Genomic DNA, 24,886 nt, shown 5'->3' with positions numbered 1-24,886 from the left:
CTACTGACTAACTATTAACTATTAGCTAACCATTGACTAACTATTAGCCTTTACAAATGAAGATCCAGGGCTTATATAGTGCCCACAATACAATTCAATGGCTTAGATCAATTTGAGATCAATGGCCGAGATTTTACAATGAAAACCCTAATTAGGGTTTGTTACAACAAACTCAATTCTGGCCAATGAAATAATTGCATTATTTGGACACATGTCTTCTCTGGAATAATCGACCAATGGATAACCAAGGTAGGTACATCGAAGTTTGTGCCATCTTTGATGAGTCAGGTACATTGAATCTGGACATGCTAAAGTGGACCAACCCGACTGGAGAAGTGATGATTGGGATGCCACCTTGTCTTTCCTTCAAATGTTGGACTGGAAGAGGTCGCCCTTGATGAGGCTGGGCTGGAGAAGGTCGTCCTTGTCCTGGCCTGGTCTTCTTTCATCTGCCAAAACAAACCAAAAGATGATTAAGGACACATGATAAATTCATTTCAACATAGCATTTTCAACTTAAATCATCAACAAAAAGATATTAATTTGAAACTTGCCCAAGATTTTCTCCAGCAACAGACCCTATAAGAATTTCGCCCTGGACCCTTTGGAAGGCTCAGGAGTGAAATTCCAACTTTAGCTCAAAATTCACATTTTTGAAGGTCAAACATCTTTCCAAGGCATTCCAAATAGCTTTTCCCACCCTAGTCCAAGCCTGACTTAGCACAAAATTTGGAGAAAAGGATGGTTTTAGTGTTTTTCGCTCTGGACCCTTTGGAAGGGTTAGGAGCGAATTTCTTTGTTTGTAGCTCATTTTTCATCATTCCAACTTCAATCCACCTCACAAGGCTAGGAAATAGTTCTCTTCTTTCACCCAATCCAAGTTTGATTTGATTTTGTAAAGCAAAATAGGAGTTTTTAGGATTTTCACCCTAGACCCTTTGGAAGGGTCAAGAGCGAATTTCCTCCTCTAGCCTAAAATCATCATTTCTGGAGACAACAATCAACTCAAGGGAAATCTTAAGGGCATCTTTCACCTTGGTCTAGACATAGCTTAGCATAAATTTGAAAGGAATAGGTAGATTTTAGGATTTTCGCTCTGGACCCTTTGGAAGGGTCAGGAGCGAAAATCTTGTTTTAGGGCTATTTCACCATCCTTTCAACTTCAAATCACCTCCAAGACTTAGAACACCTTGCCTCACTCCTCTCCAGGTCATAAAAACCAAAATCTTGACTTGATTTGCAAGGAAAAAGGGTGATCTTAAGAATTTCGCTCTGGACCCTTTGGAAGGGTCAGGAGCAAAATTCTCATTTGGCTTCAGAATTTGCATTCTTGGCGACCAAAATTCACTCTAAGGCAATCCAAATGACTTCTCTCACCCTTGTCCAGGTTTGACTTTGCTCAAATTTTGGAAGAAAAGATGGTTTTTAGGATTTTCGCTCTGGACCTTTTGGAAGGGTCAGGAGCGAAAATCATTTTTAGGCTCAATTCCTTCATCTTTCATGGTTTCTAGCAACTTAAAGTCACTCTCAGGGGCAACTTCCTCTTGATTTTACCTTATCCCACACTTGATCTAGCAAAACTTGATAGCAAAAAGAGGTTTTGAGAAAATTCGCTCTGGACCCTTTGGAAGGGTCAGGAGCGAAATTTTCATTCTTGACCAAAAATCATTATTTTTTTCAACTTGAAACTTCTTTGCAAGGTAGAATCTCATCCTTCATTGTTGCAGGGACAAGGTTTCATGTCCAAGAAAGGTCAAAAAGTAGGTTTATAAGGAATTTCGCTCTAGACCCTTTGGAAGGGTCAGGAGCGAAATTTCCTTTCCTGGCTAGAATCCTTCATTTTCACAACTTCCAAACATTTCCAACGTCCAAACATGTCTACTCTTCTTGCAAATCAAAATTTGGTCAAATAAGGCAAGAAATGAGTCTTAGGTTGATTTTCGCTTTGGACCCTTTGGAAGGGTCAAGAGCGAAAATCTTGATTCGGGCTTTAATTGCTCATTTTTCAAACTTCAATCTTCTCCTAGAGGCAAATATAGATTGTTTTCCACTTGAGGAATCAGGTTTTAAGCCCATTCAAGGTAGCAAATGAGGATTATAGTGAATTTCGCTCTGGACCCTTTGGAAGGGTCAGGAGCGAAATTCCTATTCTTAGCTAAAATCTTCATCTCATCCACCTTTACTCACCTCCTAAGGTCAGAACATGTGAAAAATCCCCCAAACATGCCTAAGGAATTATGAAATTGGTCTTGACAAGTGATAAATTGAGGTGCATAAGGATTTTCGCTCTAGACCCTTTGGAAGGGTCAGGAGCGAAATTCCTAATCTTGGCCAAAATCCTTCACATTTCTATGTTCCATCGCCTCAAAAGGCAGAGACATGTTATTTCCTTCCCAAATTCGCCCATGGAACAAGGTTGGTATCCAAAACAAGGGAGCAAATGAGGCTTATAAAGAATTTCGCTCTGGACCCTTTGGAAGGGTCAGGAGCGAAATTCCTATTTTTGGACAAGATCCTCACTTTTCAAAACACTTCTCAAGGCAAGAACACATCAAGACTCACACACAATGCCTAATAAACCAACGCCCATCCAAAACAAGGAAGGAAAATGAGGGTTATAAGGATTTTCGCTCTGGACCCTTTGGAAGGGTCAGGAGCGAAATTCCTCTCCCAGGCTAGAATCCATCATCCCAAGGTCTAAAATCTCCTCTCCAAGGCAAAGTTGCATCAAACCTTCTCAATTATGCCTCAAAAGTCTACAAACTTGGTCAAGCTAAGGAGAAAAAAAGAGGAAATATGAATTTCGCTCTGGACCCTTTGGAAGGGTCAGGAGTGAAATTCACCTTAGGCCATGATCTTGACTTCATTTTTTCGCATTTCTTCATTCAAACAAGTGCTTTTGCATTCATTCAAGCCTAGGAATGCGTTAGTTCTAGGTTTTGGTCAAAGTAGAATGTCTTATGGAGAATTTCGCTCTGGACCCTTTGGAAGGGTCAAGAGTGAAATTCGCTTTGGACCCTTTAGAAGGGTCAAGAGCGAAATTTGACATTTACGTCTCTCCGTCAGGATCATTTTATGGAATATAACATTTAAGTATAAGTTATACTTTAAGTTATATTCCATATATACTTTCAGGATGATTGAGAGTGGTTTCGGACCTCCAGGAGTTATATTGCAAAATCTAGTTTTTGGAGGATTCTTTAGTTTTCCAGACTTAAATTTCAGGATCAGGACATTCCAGACTTAGCCAAATTTCAGGATCGGGACATTCCAAACTTAGCCAAATTTCAGGGCATTTGAAGATCAGGATGACATTTCAGACTTCATCACTCACCAACTCGACTTGGCTCGGACCTTCAAGAATGACACCCACTCACAAAGCAAGACACAATTAGCAATGAGAGCAAAACCAGGCCCGAAGGAAGACTCTCAAAGAAACCCTAATTCTGGGGCCCTATGTACTCACCTTGGCTCAAGCAAAGCCTGTAATCCAACGATCCCCTCGACAGCACTCATCCTGCAAAGGCTAACAGACAAAACCCTAAAAGACCTAGAAAACAAACCCTAGAAAGCAAAAAGCAGGGGTCCCCATTTGCAATGGGGCGATGTGTGAATACGTCGCAACAGGTAGAAATGCTATGTTAAATGAATTTATTATGTATCCTTAATCATCTTTTGGTTTATTTTGTAGATGGGAGGAGACCAAGCCAGGACAAGGACGACCTCTTCCAGTCCATCATCATCAAGGACGTTCCACATGCAGAAAGGGAGGACTCAAGGTGCTTTGAAGCGTTGGAAGACTAGGGGTGTTCAAAGAGTTCAAGTAAGCCTCACGACCTCATTCTACCACAAGATGACAAAGAAAGGCTTTGCCAGCACTTCAAGGCGAGATATGCTACTAGAGAAGGAAGACTTGACAATAAGGAAGCCTAGTCAAACAAAGGAAGTACATCATTCATCATGTCAAAAGACTGAAGAGGATCGACCAAGTCACAAGCGTTAGACAAGGTTGCATCCCAATCATCATTCTTCCAATCGGATTGGTCCACCTCAGCATGACCAAATTCAATGTACCTAATTTACTGGAGGCGGCACAAACTTTGATGTACCTGTTGAGCACTATTTTTGAAAATAAAAATTAAAAAAATAATATATGTTTCCATAAGCATGAAGGCTAATGGATATTTCGGCCAGTAAACTGTATCGAGCACTGCAGGAGAAGTTTCATCGAAAGAGCGTTTTCATCGACACAGGGCATATAAAGCATTAAGCAAAGGTATTTCGGCAAAAAGTTACCTTCGATGAACGCAAGAAACCGCTCATCGATACTCCAAGTTTCATCGAAAAGGTAAAAGCAAAAAGCGAAAAAGGCAAAAGGTGATTTTGAAGGAATGTCGTTACCGAAGAAACTCAAGAGACATTCATCGAAATGCAAGTTTCATCGATGAACGTGGTGTCGAACAAAAGAAAAGTTGTTTCATCGATAAAAAAAGGATATCGATGAAAAGGGGATATCGATGAACACTCAAAAGCCTTCACCGAAGAAAGAAACTCATCGAAAGTATGGCATCGATGAAACTCACGAGCAACTTGTCGAAAAAGGGGTCTATCGATGAAAAGGTGATTTCGATGAGTCTTAAAAGTGGCTTCTCGACATGAGCCATTCACCGAAACAGTTGTATCGAAGAAAATGAGCTTTCGATGGAAAGTTTGAACACTCGGCCGAAGACAAGGGTTTCATCGATAACTTGAAACGCGCGCACTTTGAGCGAACTGTACTTCCCGCGAAAGAATTAAAGGCCCAACTGAAAAGTGTCACATCTGCAATTAAGTTTAAACACTTGAGTAGCCGTTATGGATGCAGAACATTAACTGTGCACAAGTTGCCCATACAATCACAGTTGAACTGAGTAAATTCTCGCAAGAATCAGATCGATGCTGAGAGATTGGAAGCTGTGAAGAACTTGCAGAGACTTGCAAACGATAACCAGAAGGGTTGAGCAGTCTACCAAGTAAGTGTTGTCTCTCTTATTTACTGTAACTATGGAACCTTCGTCTTCTTCTTCTAAGAAGAGTAGGAAAGGAAAAGAGTTAAACCCTGAAGAGAAGCCCAAGAGCCAGAAGAAAAGACTGAGGGCAATGCGTATATGGACAATCATGTCAAACTCGAAGATATGCTGAGAAGAGATTTAAAAGAATTAGATGATGAAAAACCCGTTGGAATGCCCTCCGTCTACAAGGAAGGAGAGGTAATAACCTTGGAGGATTTGCGAAAAGAACTTATCAGCGTCAAGGATTGGGCCTTGTCAGAAATTGATCGGAGTAAGGATATGGCCCCTACCGTCAACCAGATAATATTCAAGTATCTAACGCTGGGGGATGAATTGAAAAAGCAAACGCCTCGAATCAAAACATTTAAAGACGATGATTACATTCATCATTTGGGGCTTTTGAATCTCTTTTTACTTAAGTTTAGAAATGTTCAAGTTAATGATTAATTTTGTAAAGGGTCGTGTCTCTTCGTGAAGAGCTTTCATCCTCATATATATATGAGAATGATTTTTGTAATGTAGGTGATAGATATTAGATAGGATTAAGAGCAAAAGACCGACAGCCTGTAAGTCTTCTGTGTACGAACTTCAATGGAATACAAATCTTGATCAATTGTTTCCCTGCATATGTGTTGTGGATTATTTCATTTTCTTTTGGCAATCGTCTGTGATATTGTCTGATAAAGATAAGGTTATTCATGTTCTTAAGATCAAATCTATGCTTTATGTTATAATGTTGCAACAAAAGTTTTGCTTGCGGATTATAATTGTTCCTTGCAAAGCTTAATTGACTGGTCCCTTAAGGGTAGGGTTAAATTCACTCAATCAGCATATAATATAAGCATTCATTTGGTTTTAACAGAAATAGTAACTGACAGGTTCATAAGGGATGAATTAAAAACTGTCTCACAGATTCGCACCATAAGTCCTGAAGAAAATTGTAATGACTCTGCAACCCAATTAACGAAGAAGGCACAGGCTAAATTACAAATTACCCTCATCATTTCTTCATCTTGACAGCTATAGAAGTAATTAAGAAACACAAAGCAAACAATTATCATAACAACAATCTTGAACTCGTCTGCTATATCTCCATTCAAGGAACTCATGCCATTTCAAGATCAGGAGATATCAGATTAGGATAACATATCTGCTATAAAAAGCACTGTTTATTGGAGACATTCAATGAATAGGTATACCCGCCTTGGTCCTGCAGAGCCTAGAGTGAGAGAGTAAGCAACCAAACAGGTTCACTCTACATGTTGGCCAAGTCAATTGGAGGGTTTGACCATAGGGACTGGCATTTCCTTAGAACCTATCCAATCTGTTGATTTGAGACCCAACAGTACCTACCCCTTCTTATTGGTCCTCGCCCTTGGAATGTAATTTTCTAATTGGCTAAGGAAGTTTGTTGTAACAAACCCTAATTAGGGTTTCTATCTTGCAATCCTAGCCATTGGTTCTAAGTCAATCAGAGTCGTCAATTTGTAAAGGGCTCTCTATATAAAGCCCTGGCTCCTCATTTGTAAAAGTTAATAGTTAATAGTGGGGTGAATAGTTAGAAATAGTGAATAGTCAGTTGATAGAATAGCAATTAGAGTAAATTAGGAGGACAAGGCAAGAAATTGTTGCCATTGATTGTAAAAAAAATCCATTTTCATTGAAGTTATGGTGAAATGTGTTGTTTCTTTGCATATGCATGGTCTCTTGTTGAATCTTCATTTTAGATGATAGATAATTAAATTGAATGAAAGAAGTTATTGAATGCACTCGCATGGAATCCACCTAGTCCAAACCACTAGCCTTTTGCTAACTGTAAGAGCGCCTTGCATGGTCAACTTGCATAGAACAAGCTTAATCCCGAGTCATAGCACCTCTATTGTTCACGCATTATCTTGAATGGTGATCAGTATCTGATGGTGTACGATTTGGACATATTTGAAACATCCCTTAGAAGATCGCACGTAGTTGGTGTTGAATTGTTCAACCTGATGGTGAGACCCGGCCCACTAGGATTCCACCTAGTCATTCATCCATCTTCTTGCATTCTAGGTCTTAGAGTAGACTTCCTGAACCTTGTATCTTTTGCCATTTCTTTATCTTCCAGTTAGTAAATAGGACTTGTGATTCCAGCAAATCAGACGTTCAAGTCATCGAATGTAAGTCCCCTTGTGATTCCAGCAAAATCACATCATACCACAAGAGCTTATCCACACGTAGAGACCCTACATACAAGAACCTTGGAGTTACTCCGATTGATCCTTCGGCAAGATCTTTAGCAATCGGGAAACTTTGTTCAAGAGAGGATAAGATACCTTGCTATTTTATTCAGTGTTCGCATGTGCATGAAAAACACATCAACAGTCTCCCAAGTCTACAAGATGAGACTCCACAAACAAGTCTGAAATACCTATCAAATACTTATCCCACATAGCAAGATCTAGAAACCATGATCAACCTACTCAAGAGTAGAACTCAAATCCGAAGAAATAGGACATGGAAGAGGAAGCTCAACACTAGTCTCAAAAATACCAAGATTCAAGTGACCAAACTTCTCCTCACAAACATGATTCGCTCCTGATGGAAGGATATGAACATCAGCCAAAGGAATATCATTGTCATCGAAATGCATTATCCATTACCTCTATAGCAATGATATCTCCAGTCTCCATATCTCTAATGTATACATGATCACGAGTGTACTCAACTATGCTACCTTGTGCACCATGAGTAATTTGATAAACTAAAAAGAGATTAATGGTCGAGGGTACACAAAGAACATCATTAAATGATCCCTCACCCATATCAATAGAACCTTTCCCACAAACCTTCATATATGTATTGTTACCCATCAAAATGTTAGGTGAACTACAAGGCTCAAAACAAGAGAACATATCCATAGAAGATGCCATATGATGAGATGCAACTGAATCAAGAAGCCATCTCCCATTTCTAGGAATAGTGGAAGCTAAAAGTGCTTTACCTTTCATTCCATTTAAAAATCCTGTGTTCCCTGGCTGTGTAGATGAAGGTGTTGCCGATTGAGAAGCTGAAGAAGGAGACACTGATGAGGGTAAGTGGATGTTGTTTTGAAGGTGTGTAAGTTCGTCAATCTTCTTAGCATAACACCTATGCTCATTATGTCCCAATCTCTTGCAATAAGCAACTTTCATCTTCTTCTTTTGTGATGATACCTCTTTAGAAGAGGTCTTGGACTCAACTCTCTCATTGGACTTAAAATCCTTATTTTGTTTCTTGTCCTTGCCATTTTAAGCCTTTGGATGTGGGTCTTTTGCAAGAAGTGCTTGAGACCTCAAAGGCGTCAATGTGCCCATCTATGCTAACTTTGCTTGTTCCCTTGTGAGTTGAGTTGCAAAATTGTCAAGAGAAGACATTTTGTATGCACTACCTAAAGCATCCATCATAGCATAAAATGCAAAAAAAATCGAAAAAAATCGGGACCTAGCTTAGAGGGTATAGATAAAATCAATTGTTCATCATCTTTTGTAACCCCACATTTTGTCAACTGCAATCTAAGAGGAATGAGTTTGGTGAAAAAATATTGGATATTATCAAAATGTCTAGGATCAAGACTCATTAATTCATTCTCCAATCGAAATTTCTTCATCTTATCTAGCTTACCAAAGAGAGTCTCTAGGTTAGTCCAAATATCATTGGAAATTTTACCAAGATACAACATGATATCTAAAATCAAGAGAAATTGACATAATGAGAGTACCAAGAGCTTCATCTCTTCCTTCAATCAAACCATTTCTTCTTTTTTGCAACACCTATGGGTTCTGGATCTTGGCCAAATGTGATTTACTTCAATTGCAATTTCAACAACAAAATCTCCATATCGAATTTCCAATTGAATGGAGTTAGAAGTTCTACTTTAGGCAAATCCATGATCAACAAGAGAATGTAGCAAAAAATCCCTCACAATATAAACAATCAATCCCTTTGTTCACAAGAAATGGAGCAAAACCAAGATCTTACATAAATGGACAAAAACCAACATCAAACAACAAAATATCCAAAAAAAAAGAAAACCTTGTCCACTACAAAGTTCCCGAAAAGATCTTTTCGTCGATATCTAGTTTGCAAAAATTGGCCTCTACTTGTAAAAGTTATGCAAAAATGAAAAAAGACCTATAATAGGCACTTTTGAGGCCAAAGCAAATACTCAGAGCCTTAATATTAATCGCCCATATGACCACACTGAATACTAGGGCAAAAAATTGGGCCCTTTGAGCTGAGACGATCTCAATATGCAAGATTGTGGAAAGTTACCCGCACCAAACAAAGTCTCCTCTATCCTCCTCCAACACCAAGACACACAAGCTCCAAGTTGCGATTGAAGTGAAGACGATCCATGGGCCACAAACTAAAAGCTACTGAGAAATAAGGTGTCGTATACCTTGAAAATAATGTTTATAATTGTAAATTTTATTTATTATGCGAGTTGCACATGGACATGTAACATGTAGACATTCCATTGGATTATTCTTGGGGCCACTTTGATGAATAATATTGGTAACATTGTAATTATTTAATATTGGGGATAGATAATTAATAAAGTGCAAACTTAGTACCCAATAGTAAATGTGGAGTCAATGATATTGTGAGCACATGGTTTTACTTTACCACTAGTTGTATTTGTGTGATCTTGAATCTATAAAAGCAAGCACATGTTTAGTGGTTAAGGTTGGTTGGTGGTTTGGGTTGTCATTGTATTGGGTCCTTTGGAGGATTGCATTTGTTGAGCATGGCATGGGATGTGTTGATTCATGCTTGGACACATGGCAATGCATTGGAAGGCTTGATGGTTCAAGAGTATTCATTGTAACTCTATAAGTGCTATGTATTGCTTTATGGTTGATTAATACAATGGAGTATGGATGCTTTTGGAGGCTGGGTTTTTCCCTCATGAGGATTTTCCCAGGGTATATGTTGTGTTCTTTTATGGCTTGTCTATTTGATCTTTGCATAATGGTGATTTTGTAAGCTTGTATGCATGCTTTTCTCTCATTGGTTATGTAGAAAATGGATTAAATGATTATGGATTTAGAGCATTATTTCCTAACAACTGCAAGCCTATACAAGCACTCACAATACACACTAAGGAAGCATGTAAAAATAGTGCAAAAAAAACCTTCTTGGTATCAATGTGGGACTAAAGTCCCAAAAACAAAGTTCAAAAAACTAATCACAAAGGCTGCTAGCGCTTAACCAAAACCCTAATCAGCAGAAATATTGATTTGAGACTTTAGCAACACTTAAAGTCTATTCAAATAAACAAAAAAATTGGCCAGTTAGAGAGCTCAAAACTTGCAAGCTTGTGAAAATATCTCTCCACGCAGCAATAATGAGTCTCTGTGAGCCAGTGAGTAAGACACTCATGATAATCTCCCCACACATGAGATAATACAAGGAGGATCACAATGAAGATGTCCACCATCTCAAAAGAAAACCATGCACCAGTCGAGATGGGCAAGTTTGCATACAGAAGGAGGCGCCAATGAATAAAGCACCAGCTAGAATGTGAAATGCATCGTTGCTAAAACGTTAAACATAGAAATCTAAATCGCCCATAGAAACAAGGAATCCACAGCAGAAATAATTATGGGGCCTTAAGTGGTGAATGCCAACACCCACAGAACTATAGAATCCAGACCTACCAAAAAAAAAGGGGGTCGGTACAACAATAAAGGCCAAATTAAACTCGTGGGCAATGATTAATGTTGTTGACCAAGAAGTACAAGCCGCCAAAAAAGATCAATCCATGGAAGAACTAGTGGTTTGGAGCCACAGCCTCAAAACCAGTAAACGGTTGGTCTAGGCTCCAACAAATACAACAATAATATGCCAATTACTGGCAGCAATAAGGAACTCAGACTATGATAGGCACTGATGTTGACACTCAAACCAAGCAAGGATAATAAAACCCCGTAAATAAAAAATGTTGTGCCCAATCAATGATAAATGCCTACAACTACAAACCAAAACCTCCAGAGATCTCAAAACATAGATACTAGAGAGATATACGAAAGTTTTGTGCATTAAATGAAATGGCGCAAACAAAACATAAATATTGAATATCCTCTTGCAAGCAAAACTCCAAAATCTCAAAGATAGATTGATGAAAACTCTCAATGAAAGGGGATGTAGATTATTTGCTCTGATACTGTGTTGGTGTATCCACCCAGAATCAACAATCTGCAAATGATAACCACCTTCGCAATGTGAGAGAATCAATCAATGCTATTTCACCAATGAAAAATGATAATTATATTGAGATGCAAATAATGTATGCTATTACAAAGTAAATGGAAATAACAAAATTACAAAACAGAATAATATCAATTACTTGCAATCATATTTCAGAAAGATATGTCTTTATTTTCATTTATTAGATATGCAATGTACATAGGAGCCCGTATGTGCAGTCCCAACGTTGGTTGAGAATGCCAACCATCAGCAAGTACCAAGTAACCATCAAATATCAGGGACTACTTAATTACATTTTAAACTTATTTTATTATTTGTCAAACTACATCAGCACCCCTAAAAAGAAAGTCATCTTCCAAACGACAATAACAAAATCAAAGACTAGATCAACATGGGAATAAGACTACTAAGAAGAAGGGGGATGAGAGGAAGTCCCTAGATGAACAGTCGATGTAAGAGTGAACATCGCTGATAGGAGCTAACGCAGCCAATGACCCTCTTCAATCCGCAACTTCAGATGTTGAGCTACTACCAACTCTCATTGCCCTCTTCAATGATGAAGAAATACCAATAAATGATCATCAAGAATGCATATCAACGAGGATAGATAGACCCATCAAGCTATCAAGGAACTCAAGATTATACTCTTTAGTAAGAAGATTGAGAGATTTTGTATCATTATTTAAAATTTCCCTCCATTCTAGTTCAGATTTGAGAGGTCATTTATAGCTTGTATGAAGAGTTTATAAAGGATTTTAAAGTCTATCAGCACTATGGAATAGGTTTGTAGCCTTATTTACATATCAAGCTGCTGCTGCTGATCACTTAAGCTTTTAAGGAAACTGCACTTATGTTCAAACTAAAAATGGAGTGTGGAAAAATCATCGTTCTAACTGCACTTATGTTCTAACTTCAATCTATCCCCTTCGAGTATATCAATTTCAAAGCTGGGCAAAACTACCCAATCTACCCTTGGATATTTGAATACAAAATCTCTAATCAAGATCATTAATAGCATGAGTGGTGTTGATAGGCCAAAACACAGCAACATTGAGGAATGAAGTTCACTCGCTTGAAAGGGAAAATCTTTCTCTAGGCTCAATAATCTATGTGTTGGATTTTTGTCATTGATGTCAAAGTGCAAATCAATGGCGTATTGTATGGAGGCTTAACATGTGCCAAATTTATGGCACTATGATCTAAATGATTGAGATATTGTTGATCAAAGAGAGGCAAATTAATTTGTAAATTGTACATGTATTTAATTAAGTGAAATGCCCCCCTTAGTTTTTTTTCAATTTTAAACACCACACAACACCCATTAAGGTTAGGAAAGATAATCACAATACTGCCAAAAGATAACCCTTCCACTTCCCGATCACCAAGAGCTCAATGTGGGAAGGTGAGAGCATATGGAGAATAGGGAATCGTTAGCTCCAATAATCAACTGAAAAATACAATGCTAGGCGGCAAGCCAGCCCCTTCCACTTGTCCAACGGGCAAGAACAACTTAAAGTGGAATCACTCAACCGCTTTTCAGCGGGAAGACAGTCATTACAATTCTGAAAAATAAGATCACTCTACCACTTTTCAATGGGAGGACAGTTATTACAATCATGAAAATAGATCACTCAACCACTTATTCAGCGGAAGGACTATGGAAACTTCTGAAAGTAACAAACAGGCGGCTAGGCCATCCTCTTCCACTTTTTCAATGGGAATACAAAATGGAAAATGCAACTAAATAAAGGCTAATCAGTACTACTGAATTCAAGCATACAATGAGAGCATTAGCTTGCAGATTACAATAGGAGAATGATATCCAGACACACCAAAATGTTAGGAATCAATCCTCTAAAAAATAAGAACTATCCAGCATATGAAAAGTACTTAAACAAGTAAATAACCCAGGTCTGATATGAAAAAAAACAATCTGAAAATACAGACCAGTAAGACTAGAATTCACCTAAATGCTCATAACTTCGTCCACGCAGATCCGAATGACGTGAAATCAAATGCAAAGGGGCCCAAGAGACAAGGCATCCACTGCCAAACCAACAGACCGCTGCAACTCAGATCAAATCATCACTGCACACTTTCCAATACACTCTCCAGCATGGTACGGCCTAGGAAGTAGGGTGATTTTCTCTAGAAAATCCAAATCAACTCCAAAACCCACGCAACTTAGCAAAACGAATCGCCTAACATAGAGGAAGACATAGGAAAAATACCCAGAAGCGGCGAATGGACTCCTAGAGACTTATGAACCAATTTCACTTTCAGCTCTATGCAACCAGCAAACTCCAAAACTGAAAAACACACTCTGAAATTCAGAAAACCACAAATATCTTCATCTTCGTTGAGCTCAATCTGCTCATCCAAATGAGAAACAGTAACAGGTTCAGGTAGGCACTATCTCTCAAGCACGAAATTGAAGGCACTAGGAGGTATGCATCCCTCGAAGCAAAAGTCTGGAAAAATTTCAACAGCACTTCGTTATGTTAGCAATGGATACCAAAAACAAGACTCAAGAACTCTTATTTATAACTTTTTGGAGCTCCAAATTCAAATTCAACTCCCTCCAAATTGCCATGAAATGAAATGAAATTACCTCCAACTTGGACACCCAAGTAATAATATATTTTATTTGGCAACAATTGCATCTCCCTCAAGTGGCCGTCCACATAAGCAAATATTGGAATAATGCAAAGTTATAAACTTTTTTAATGAGAAATACCTCTAAGGTGGCGTCCAAACTTAAGTTATAAAATTGATATTTTAAGCACCAAATCGATCCCCCCTTTAAGTCATAATACAAGTCACATCTAGGCCATGGGGAGATATTAAAGTATTAAAAAATACTTTTACTTCCATCTACTGCATACTACCAAAATGAAATGAAGGCTAAGGTCCAGAAAAATTGCACTGCCTAAAATAGCTTCTGAACTGGACCACTGCAACCTGCTAAAAATAGAACTGCCAAAAATAGTACTTACTATAAATAGCATATTGCTAAAAATAGTAAGTGTTTCCAAAGTGATTTTAATCACATTCTAAGCAACTATCGTACTTACTAAAAATAGTAAGTCTGAAAAAGTCACCCGATGCAGATGCATGTCGAACCATCCTGAAGCTCTCTAAAAACCCAGAAGAAATCCAAAATCCAAACTGTCAAACTCCCACAAATACACCCCAGAAAACACCAAGGAGTCGTAGAAAATAGGAAACCCTAATTTCTACTCTCGACTAGCCTACGAGCCTCCAGAATAGGCTAACGGCCAACTGAATTGTTCACTGCTGACAAGGGGATATTACATTAAGGCGTCCATATTGAAGGAGAATTATTTAAGGCAAAAAATAAAATTTTAATTTGAACAACCCCCTCAAAGAAGCCACCCTTTTGTTAAGGATCTTTAAATTATTTTTTAAGGGTATTTGTTTGTGTTCCCATGAGGGATGACCACTTGATGTGGTGTGCCCAAATTGGCTGCATTTAAATAAAATAAAAAAGATTTCTTTTGGGGCAACCCTATAGAGATTGCCACCCCAATTTGAAAGAAATTTAAATTAAATAAAAATTCTTACCTCGTCTTTGGCCAACCAGCACGAAAAGGTGTATTTCTTGGTGAAGGGGTGCACATTAGTTGATATAAATATGAATGCATTTAGATTTTTTATAATCAAGCATTCCATTGAATATCATATCTATTCAAGACAGAATTAAGAAGACCTTAGAACAGATCTAAAGAACATTTATGAGCATAAATTTGTTGTAATGTCCCCATTTTAAAATAGGACTTAATAATAAATGGTAATAATAAAAAATAAAATTAAAATAATTAAAATTTAGTTGAGTTTAATAAATGGTCAATAGGCATGAAATGAAAAGTTGCGACTCCCTCAAACATGAGATATAAAAGGGAGAAGAGAACTTCAATTGAATGGGGAATATGGAGAAAGGACGAAAGAAGGGAGCACGTAAATCAAGGAAGAATTAAGGGAAGAAGAAAAGAATGGGAAGTTAATAAGAAAGTGACTCTTTCGAAAGGGCAGAAATTGTGAAGGGTTGTACTCTTTCAAAGGGTGCTTATTGTGAAAGGTTGTGACTCTTGCCAAAAGGCAGACATGATGAAGAGGTGTGAGACATGATGAAGAGGTGTGACCTTTACCTCACATTGGAAGATATAAAGGTGAAGAAGGATCAAATGGAATGGTGGGAAAGGAAGTGGAATCAGAGGAGATCTAGAGCAGATTAAGATCAGAAGTATACAAAGGAATCTGAAATAAGATTTGAGAAGGAAAGAAGAAAATAAGATATGCAGATCTTAAATGGGATATATGCAGATTTGAAAAGCAGTAAAGACGGATTTGAGAAGTGAAAGATAGGTGAAGATTAAATAAGTGAAAGGGCAGCAGTTGTTTCCAAATAGATGTATCTCTTCATAACCAAAGGGTATGACCCCTTTTCTCTATGAAAGGTGTAATGTGATGTCCCCTTCTAGCTAGACTTTAGTTGTCGGCAAGGATTAGCCTATCAGTTGACCCTTGTAGACTAATGAGTTGGGTTAGAGGGTCTTTTGGTAGCAGACTCTTGGTCAGTGATTGGCATCTCACTTCTCCAGAGCTCAGGGTTAGCCCTCGTTTGATTTACTTACACATACTTACTATTTATAGTAAGTCATTTATCCAGAGTTTCTATTTATAGCAGGGCATCTGGTCACATGGTGATTGGTAGTGTTGACTTCCATTTCAGATGGCATGGCGAAATTATAAGTATTTAAGGAGATATTAATATTCTAATGACTTTAATGGTATTTAATTATTAAAAGGGCATATCATAAAGTCATAACTTAACTTTATTAAAAGGGGGCCATTCTAAGTCAATGAGTAATTAATACATCATTAAAGAGGATAGCCATTATGAGATTATAACATAAGGTCAACACAAAGGGGGGATTTTAAATATGTTTTAAATCATTAAATGGCTTTTGGGAAATCAAGCCATTCATGGGAATTATAAAAGGGCTCCTTAAGCAAATCGAACTCATTATCTTTTGAGCATTTGAAAACTTCATTTGATTTTGGGCGATTGGAGGTGAGAGACCAAGGGTTTCTGCATTTATCCAGAGCTGACGACATTGGAGAACGATCACTCTTCAGTGCCTTGCAATTTGAGCGGGTGAAATATCTCCTAAAGGTTTGCACATTGGTTTGGCTTCACACAGGGGTCAAAATTGGGCTGAATCAATCAAGGTTTTGAGTCTGAAATTTACTTGAGAAGGCAGATTACTTAATGATAAGGTGTGCCATTGATATAAACTCAGCTAACAAGGCGGAGCTGACTTATTAGGAGCAGCTGTATTCTCCCAGCCAGGCATGTCGATTCCCAGCCAAGCGATTGGGCTTAGGAGTTTGAATCACCATCAATTGGGCACCGACTCATCTAAAGGCATTGCATGCAAGTTTTGAGGAGGAAAAGACAATCATTGCAGCAGGTCAAACTCTTTAACCAGCTCAGCCGTTTCTGCAAAGAAACAGGTTAAATATAAACCCTTTGTGAAAGATCCCCAGCCCAATTTTAATCAAATCTGGTCCAATTTCTGAGGTTATTTGCAATTGTTTGTTTGCTGATAAATTCTTTGGCCAGCATATGATGAAAGGGGTTTGACTGGTTTTCTTATTTTTGTTTGTTTTTTTGAGTGTTTTTGAAAGATTCTTGAATGCTAAATGAAGCTAACTGCTGATATAAACTAAAATAATGCATAACACATAAAGAAGACAAATGAAATAACTTTCTTTCACTTAAAAAGACCAATGTACATACCATTAACTGAGCATATAGGTCTGATACAAATTTCCAGCAGATGGAATATAAAAATCAGCTCCAATATTAGCTACAAACCCCAAATACAACCTAGGATTTGATGCCTTTCTTCCCAACATGGAGCGGCTGGCTGAGAATAAGCTAAAAATGAGTGGTATTGACATCTAGAAGGTCTGCCTAGCAACTAATTGAAGAAAATCTGCCCTCAAACTGATAAATCTGCATTCAAAACCCCAATGAAGGCTGCCAACACTACACAATGAAGCTGGATACTAATGAAACTTGTCACCAAGAGAAATGGGTTTTCATCCAAATCTCCAACTTCTCCCAGAAGTTTGAGTTCTTGGAAGCTCCAAGCTGCTCAAACCCTCAAGCTTGCTGCTGATCTAAAAATTGAAGACATAAGAATGGATCCAAATGATAGACAAAATGCCTTTTTATGATTTATCCTCTCCAAGAAAGTTCTATCTATTTTGGGGTTACTACTTGGCCAAAAAATCATAAAATAACATTGAGGGTCTAAATCCTCATTGTGAACTTGGCCCCTTTTAAAAACAACTTAAGTTACTAAGATGGGAGGAATTTTCACTATTCCTCTTATGTTTCTCTATTACTATTCACTTTTTACTATTCCCTTAAAGATAACTCTAATATTTCAATTTAATCATGGATTCAACCTTAGAACTCCAATCTGAAAGGCCCGTAAAGCTCCCTGCTGAGCTCCACAAACCCCAGTTGGATCCCAAAACCAAACTGCTGACCTACGGGACCCTAATAGTAGGCCAACCTCCGCTAAAGTCTAAGATGCCTAAGGAAGGGACATTACACTTTGCATGTTAAGAATACATTTAGTTGTAAAGACAAAATGAATAAGTTGGGTTTGCAAAGACAATTGAACATGTTGAAATAAAGATATTTGTTGCAGTTGATTATGCTCTTTCAAATTATTGAATGATTATATTATCTCTCAACACTCAATAAACCAAAAACCCATACAATCCAAAGAACCAAAAAAAAAAAAAGAAAATAAACACAATTCAGAAGTCATGGTGGAAGATATTGAGTTTTCAGTTTGGGAAGAGTTAGGGTCTTCACATATAAAGTGAAGGAGACATCACTTGAAGAAGGCATCGAACCATCTAAGAGATCAAGCAAAGGTAATCAACAATAACTGAATATCTGATTGCAGAATCAATCAAAGGATAGTCAGCAGACTTGATAGGTGTTTGGTATGATGCATAATGCATAGAACACTTGTCTTGCTGAATTGTTATCATGTCTTCCAATTAATGATATGTAAGAATGTATGCATAATTAATGATGATGAGAGTTCATTTAAAGCTTCACCCAAACTACCATTCCGTTATGGTGTCATTCCATGCTCCTGGGCTTGGTGGACAGCCTCGAGGTGCCTTATAGGGTCTCCTAGGGTGCTTCATGATGTGGATAGGTTATTGGGGGAAAGCATAAGGGAATTTCGCATGTATATTATGAATACTATTGAGTTGATTAGAATCCTATTTTTTAACATTGTTGAACTATATGTTTATTTATCTTATGATAACTAACCTGATTGCAGGCTCTAAATCAAGATACTAAGTTGACAATTTACATTCCCGAGCATAATCCAAACCCTATTTAAGAATTCTAGGGATAACTGGGTAAAATCCCAATAGGGGACATTACATTTGTGAAGACTACAAGCAGATTATCTCAAACTTCATTAGCAGTTAGTTTCAGACATTATGAGTAGATACTTTCAGAAGTATGAGCAGACTTGTGAGCAGTTTGTTTCAAACCTATTTTGAGCAGAAAATTTGAAGACTATAAAGTGATTTATTGCAGACCTATGAGCAGAGGTTTCTGAAGATGATAAGCAGATGTAAGGAGCTTGCTGAGCATATTTGTAAAAGCGTTTCAGATCTGATTCAAGAAGGGATCTAACATTTATCACTTTATTCTTATGGAGGTCGATGCTTGTTGTGACGTTTTCACACATTGCCCCATTGCAAATGGGGACCCCCACTTTTCACTTTCCAGCATAGGAGTTTTTGCTTAGTTTTAGCTTGGCATTAGTTTAGTGTCCTTTAACCTTTGCTTGTAAGAAGGGTTTAGTCTTGTTTGTCCAAGAGGGAAGTGCGCTGAGTGACCTCTCAAATGAGTTAGAATGCAAGGTTTGTCGTTAAAATGTGATTGAGTCAGGGTTTCAGGTTTCATGTCCAGATTCCATGGTGAGGTGTCAAAGTTGTCAAAATGTTGTCATAGAGCAAGACAAATTGTCAATGTTGTCAATATTGCAGACTGTTGTCATAGTTGTCAAAGTTGCAAAAGTTGTCAAGATGAGTTGTCAAGAAGGTTGTCAAGATGAGTGAGGTTTTGAAAATCCTAAGTATTGGTCAAATTTAATGGTGTTATACCTAGACAAGGAAAATTCCTTGTCAAACTCACAATTTCCAACCTTGACAAGATAAGAAATAGGGAAATTTTGTTGAAAACCCTTGTCTAAGTTTGGGAATTTCATGATTGGAATTTAGGACCAAGGTCGGAGTCCAGAATATGTTTTGTCCTTGATTAGCTTTCGCTATGCCTATGTTTGTCCTTGAAGTGGGGAATTCCACTCTTGTATTGTCTTTAGTCCATACACACACTTCGTTTGTGCCCAAGATTTGTCCTTACTTGGATAGGAATCCCACCCCTAAGGATCTCCACGATGATACCTCAAGTGCGCTTAGGGTTGTTCCGCAGTGTCTTGCCAATCTACCTATTGATGACCTCTCAAATGCTAAGCTTTGTGATCAAATGAGATGACTCCAAGGTTTATACAGTTAGGTTTTGACTTTACACTGTAGATAAACTCAGTGTGTTTGATGTGATATTCCTAGGTACACAAAGGGACTTACATTATGTTCTAGGATTGATCAACTTAAGGACAACTAGCTTTAGGAATGCAATCACCACGATTTGATTAACTTATGATTTGGCAAAATGAGCACTTGATCCTAATTCTAATAAGATTTTGAATAAAATGAAAAAGAGGTAAAGGTTTAGGAATCTAATTCTAACACTATCAATGCAAAAAATTGATGACAACTTAGTGAAACCAAACCACACTTTGCTTCACCATTAGAAACAATTACGCAAAGATGGTGCAAATCTCCTAAGGACTACGTAAGATTTTCTCGTCACCTACGAAAGATTATATAGTGACTGTACCCTTATTTCTTTTTGCTGCAATTAAGGCTTTGTTAGCATTGCTTATCTTGCATACATTTACGCGTAGTTTTCTCTTCAAAAGTCTATACAATCTACCAAGGAAGTCATAATTCCCATTGGAAAAAAAATTGCACACGTTTCTTAAAGAAGTGAAAAGCTATTGAAAGAAACATTCAGAAAAAAGAGAATATAGAAAGGAAACAACACTATCTTGTAGAATTTTACTTTACAAACATCAAATGGAGGGAGACGATATTCATAGCTCAAATTAGGACTTAGCTCTCAAACGTTCAGGTATAAAATACGCAGATGCAAGGAAGAAAGAATAGGAAGAGAAGTGTATTCTAATTTCTGCACCCAAGGTGTAGTTGAAATAGTGAAGCATTTGATCATGGAAAATATAACTCGCAAGGGTATTCAGGTCAGATACATGGAGCCTTAAAAGTCAATTCCATATTAAAAATATTTGAATAGGTAAAAATAAAGAAGCTTAGGGAGTTGTTGACCTAGTTCAATAAATCCAATTCTAACAGATGTTAAGTCTTCGATTAAGAAAAACGTCAAGAGGCTTCCCGAGCCCCAGGGTTAAAGCCTGGGAGACATGATAAAATATTGAAATTGCTAAAATATAGCATTCATCTTTCTGAGAGTGGATTCATTCACCAATTGCTCGCTCGGCCTTCCCTCTTTTCTTTTTTGGGTGAAAAAAGAAAAAACTTACTACAATGTTCTAAAGAAAATTGCTTCTACTACCGAAAAAATTCATATCTACATCAAATGCTATAGCCATTTGCATGGAAGGGCATTTTATTGGCCACATAGTTTGAGGATCTTCCAATCTAATCACAGACTCACAGTAACCAAAATAACGACACAAAATTTAACAGGAGTATTTTTCAAGAAATGTTACAGTGAAGGAGTCCACGCAGGGGGAGGCCCGTTCTTTGCAGCGTCCCAGTCTGCATAGCATCCATAATACATCATTTGATGAAGGGAGAAAGGGTGAAATGGCTGAAGAAGGCTCTGTGAAATGAGATTCCATGCTAGGGCTCTGGAGCCGCCTCCGCATTCTTTCAAAATTGACTGCAGTTTCGCATGAAAAGCCGAAGCCTCAGCGCCTGAAATTCCACTCTCTGCAATGTGGGAGACTGTAATGTTTTCCAAACGCTGGTGAAACATATCATTAGTGTTGCTGTTCATTTTTTTCCTCCTTTTCAGCCGACAGTGGATCACACTACAGAAAATAAGGACAAATATTCCACATTTATATGGTGTGCGGAGATTGTATAGTATTACGTCTCCTTGGAGAATAATCTCGCGTTACGTCTCCTTCGGATATGGATCATGTCTGTCGAAGAACGTCGCCGGCGATTGTTCGGCCGCCGGCACCCGGGAAACAATCCTCTAGAGATATTCACGCCGAAGTTCCCCATGATGAGAGGAAGAGCTACGATTTGAGAATCCTTAAAAATTAAAGATGATTGAACGTATCACCTGTTCGTAGAATAGGATAGAAAACTTTAATGTTTTATGAGACAAAAGAGATGAAAAAGGAGAGAGAGATAGACACAACAATAGAGGGAGATTTATAAAGAGAGCTTTATACAGATAGATGGGTAAAGATAGGGGATTACATAGAGGAACAGAGGTAGAGATAGATAAATAGAGAGGAAGGTAGGGATATATATATAAAAAAGATAAGTAGAGAGATGGAGACATCACAAATGGGAGGAGGAAGAGTGGAGGAGATTAGAGGATAGAGATGTAGAGAGAGAATGAGAGAAAAATTTAGAGAGAGGAACAAAGAAATGGATAGAAATGTGGGGGAGAGGGGATTTGGAAGGAATAGAGATAGAGGTAAAAGAGAGGGGAGAAGGAGGGGAAGAGAGAAAAAGAGATATATATATATATATATAAGAGATGAAGTAAAAAAGATAAAATGATAGAGGGAGAGAGAAGAATAGGTTGAGGGAAATTCATGAGAGAGAGAGAGAGAGAGAAACAAGTAGAGCAAAATAGAGAGAGGTGAAGAGAAAGTGAAAAAAGACTAATCTTTGCTTTAAATCTGTTGTATTCATCATCTTAAGGTGACAAATGACAAACTTAAGAGTCATCAGGGCATCACTTTTTTACCAATAAAGAGATCTAAAGAGGAAGAGAGAGAAAGAGACATTAAGAAATAAAGAGGGAGATAGGTTAGAGTGAAATAAAGAGAGAGAGATATATATGAAGATAAAGACAACTAAACTACAATCTAAATCCACTATGAGTATCTTTTTGAGGTGATTTTAGTGTGTTGTGGTTATATTATTTAAGAAAAAAGGTGATAAATGACACATTTCTGATTTGTGAGGGAAATTAGAATACAATTCTACTAGTTCTCAATGGATATTTGTTTGAAAACATGATTGTTTGGGTTGGTTTAAAGACCATAAAAATGAGAGAAAAGAATTGTGGGAAATCTAGGAAGATAAGGAGAAATATAAGGTGAACCTATGAGAAGTTTGTGCTCTTTCACTTGGATCAAATAACTTGAATAGCTTTAAGAGAGAGAAAGAGTCGTGGAGATAGAGATGTAGAGAGTCTGAGAAATAGAGAGAAACCAAGCAAGGGAGAAAAAGAAAGACTAGTGGAGGGAGGAGGGTGACAGAGAGAGAAAGATGGATTACTTTTATATAACTTTGCAAGAGATGGTATGGAATATTCTTATACCATGCAAATTTTGGCTATGGAAAAAGCCACCCAAGGTCTAGGAGCTTTAATGAACACATGAGAGAGACCAAACATGAGAAAATAATCATATTTTATCAAGGATGTAAATGTCTAATAGATGTACATAAATATAATTATAATGAGAATCCCTTGGTTATATAGCCAAGATGAGACATATCACAATATAAGATTATGACATGTGTCTTAATCTTATCACTTGAGATATAAAGTGATAATGTCATAAGAATACCCTAAGTAAACTTAAGTAAACTAGTATGAATAGGACCTAAAGATCAACTAATTAGGTAATACACCCCATTTTCACCAACACCTACCTTAAGTACAACTTAGGGAAAAAAATAAAACACACAAAGATGCAATGATGGGTCCTAGTTACAAAGACATGTTAGGTACCCTTGTCCAAATGAATCTCTCAGAAACAAAGAAAATGAGATAAAACTTGTAAAAAAAAAACCCTCCCCAAAATAGAGAAAACACAAAATCCTCTCTAATCGTATGAAAAGTACAAAACTTCATGTAAGGAAAAACTCCCCCCATAAGAGAGAACAAGAGAGACTATGCAACAACCCCTCAAAGTAAAATCTCTTGTAGTGATGGTAGATGCTTGACAATGAATGTTGAAAATGATCCAGTATCATTGAACAACATTCCTCCCCTTAGGAAGAAACACAATCAAGAATGTAGAAGTCTTTCCATTCTTAAGATAGAGAAATCTACAAAAGTCTTTAAGTGGAGACTTGAGCAATATGAATAAGACTATCTCTAGGTATACTAATAGCTAACTAGTTTGACAAAGTCACTATTTACACCAACAGTAAAATCTTGCTTACACCGACAAGCAAATATTGCTTTTTGGCCCCCCTCTCCATTGCGAGTTTCTATTTTGTAGTTCAACTTCAGAATTTGATATCTTGGGCTCATGATCTCCTTTTTTAGAGCAAGTTTTAATTTAGGCTATTTTTTTGCACTCTACACATTAGTGTAATAATTTTTTTATTATTATTCAAAAATATCTATAAATTGCAATTTGCCACAAGTGTTTGAACCATTATTATTTTAAGAACTTCCAAGGCTCCATTTATAAGCTCATATAGAATCTTTTTTAGGTGTATTTTTTTTAAATTACATAATTTTTCTGAACTTCATAGCGGTGCTATCAATTTATAGTCATTATGATAAAAAAATTATACTTCTAGCACATAGCCTTATTTTTTTGCAATTGTAATACATTGGGATCAAATGACCACTTAGCTTTTTCTCCAAAGTGGCAATCGTGATCGCACAAAGTATAAAGTGTCAAATCATAATTGTTTGCGGTGTATTAGTTCCTCCAACTAATTCCTTAATAACCACTAAAGATCAGACACCCCTTTATTTTCAAGAATATTAGGATATTGACTAAGAAATTTGTTTTAAGATCAATTCCCTCTACACTTTAGGATCTGCAAACCTAGGCGGGTTTCTCTATTAACAACATCAAATGAAGATAGGCAAGTAACAACTAAATGATGTCCTACAAAATCAACGCCCATACATTATGACAAGGATTTATGAATTGTATCATGGAGTTGAACTAAATAACTTGTATTCATTCAAATCCATGTAGGAGAATATGTAATAATTAAAAATAACTTAAAGCTACATTGGGATTTATCATTGTTAACTATTTTTAGGATGTAAGAAGAAATATATTTGTCAAATTGATGCCTATTAGAGTTATAGAGTCTCGAAGCCATGTCATGTTCTCATACCAGTAATCCAACACATTCCAATAGTCAACTAAACATAATTTCCTTATAGTAATGAGACCTACAAAAGACAATAACATGGTCCT

The 24,886-nt window shown here is 37.3% G+C and overlaps 1 protein-coding gene across 1 annotated transcript in view; it reads right to left on the bottom strand.

The window, feature by feature from the left end:
• The window catches only part of LOC131066255 (hexanoyl-CoA synthase), a 179,793-nt gene extending 158,023 nt beyond the window's left edge, over positions 1 to 21,770 (bottom strand). Inside the window, exon 1 of the mRNA XM_058000981.2 lies at positions 21,230 to 21,770. Within this exon, the coding sequence (XP_057856964.1) occupies positions 21,230 to 21,519 (290 nt within the window). The 5' untranslated portion in view covers positions 21,520 to 21,770. The remainder of the gene's footprint in view (positions 1 to 21,229) is intronic.
• Between the last annotated feature and the right edge of the window lie 3,116 nt (positions 21,771 to 24,886).

The sequence above is a fragment of the Cryptomeria japonica genome, chromosome 5, assembly GCF_030272615.1.
Source record: "Cryptomeria japonica chromosome 5, Sugi_1.0, whole genome shotgun sequence".
Taxonomy (NCBI): domain Eukaryota; kingdom Viridiplantae; phylum Streptophyta; class Pinopsida; order Cupressales; family Cupressaceae; genus Cryptomeria; species Cryptomeria japonica.
This window is presented reverse-complemented; position numbering and strand designations above follow the sequence as displayed.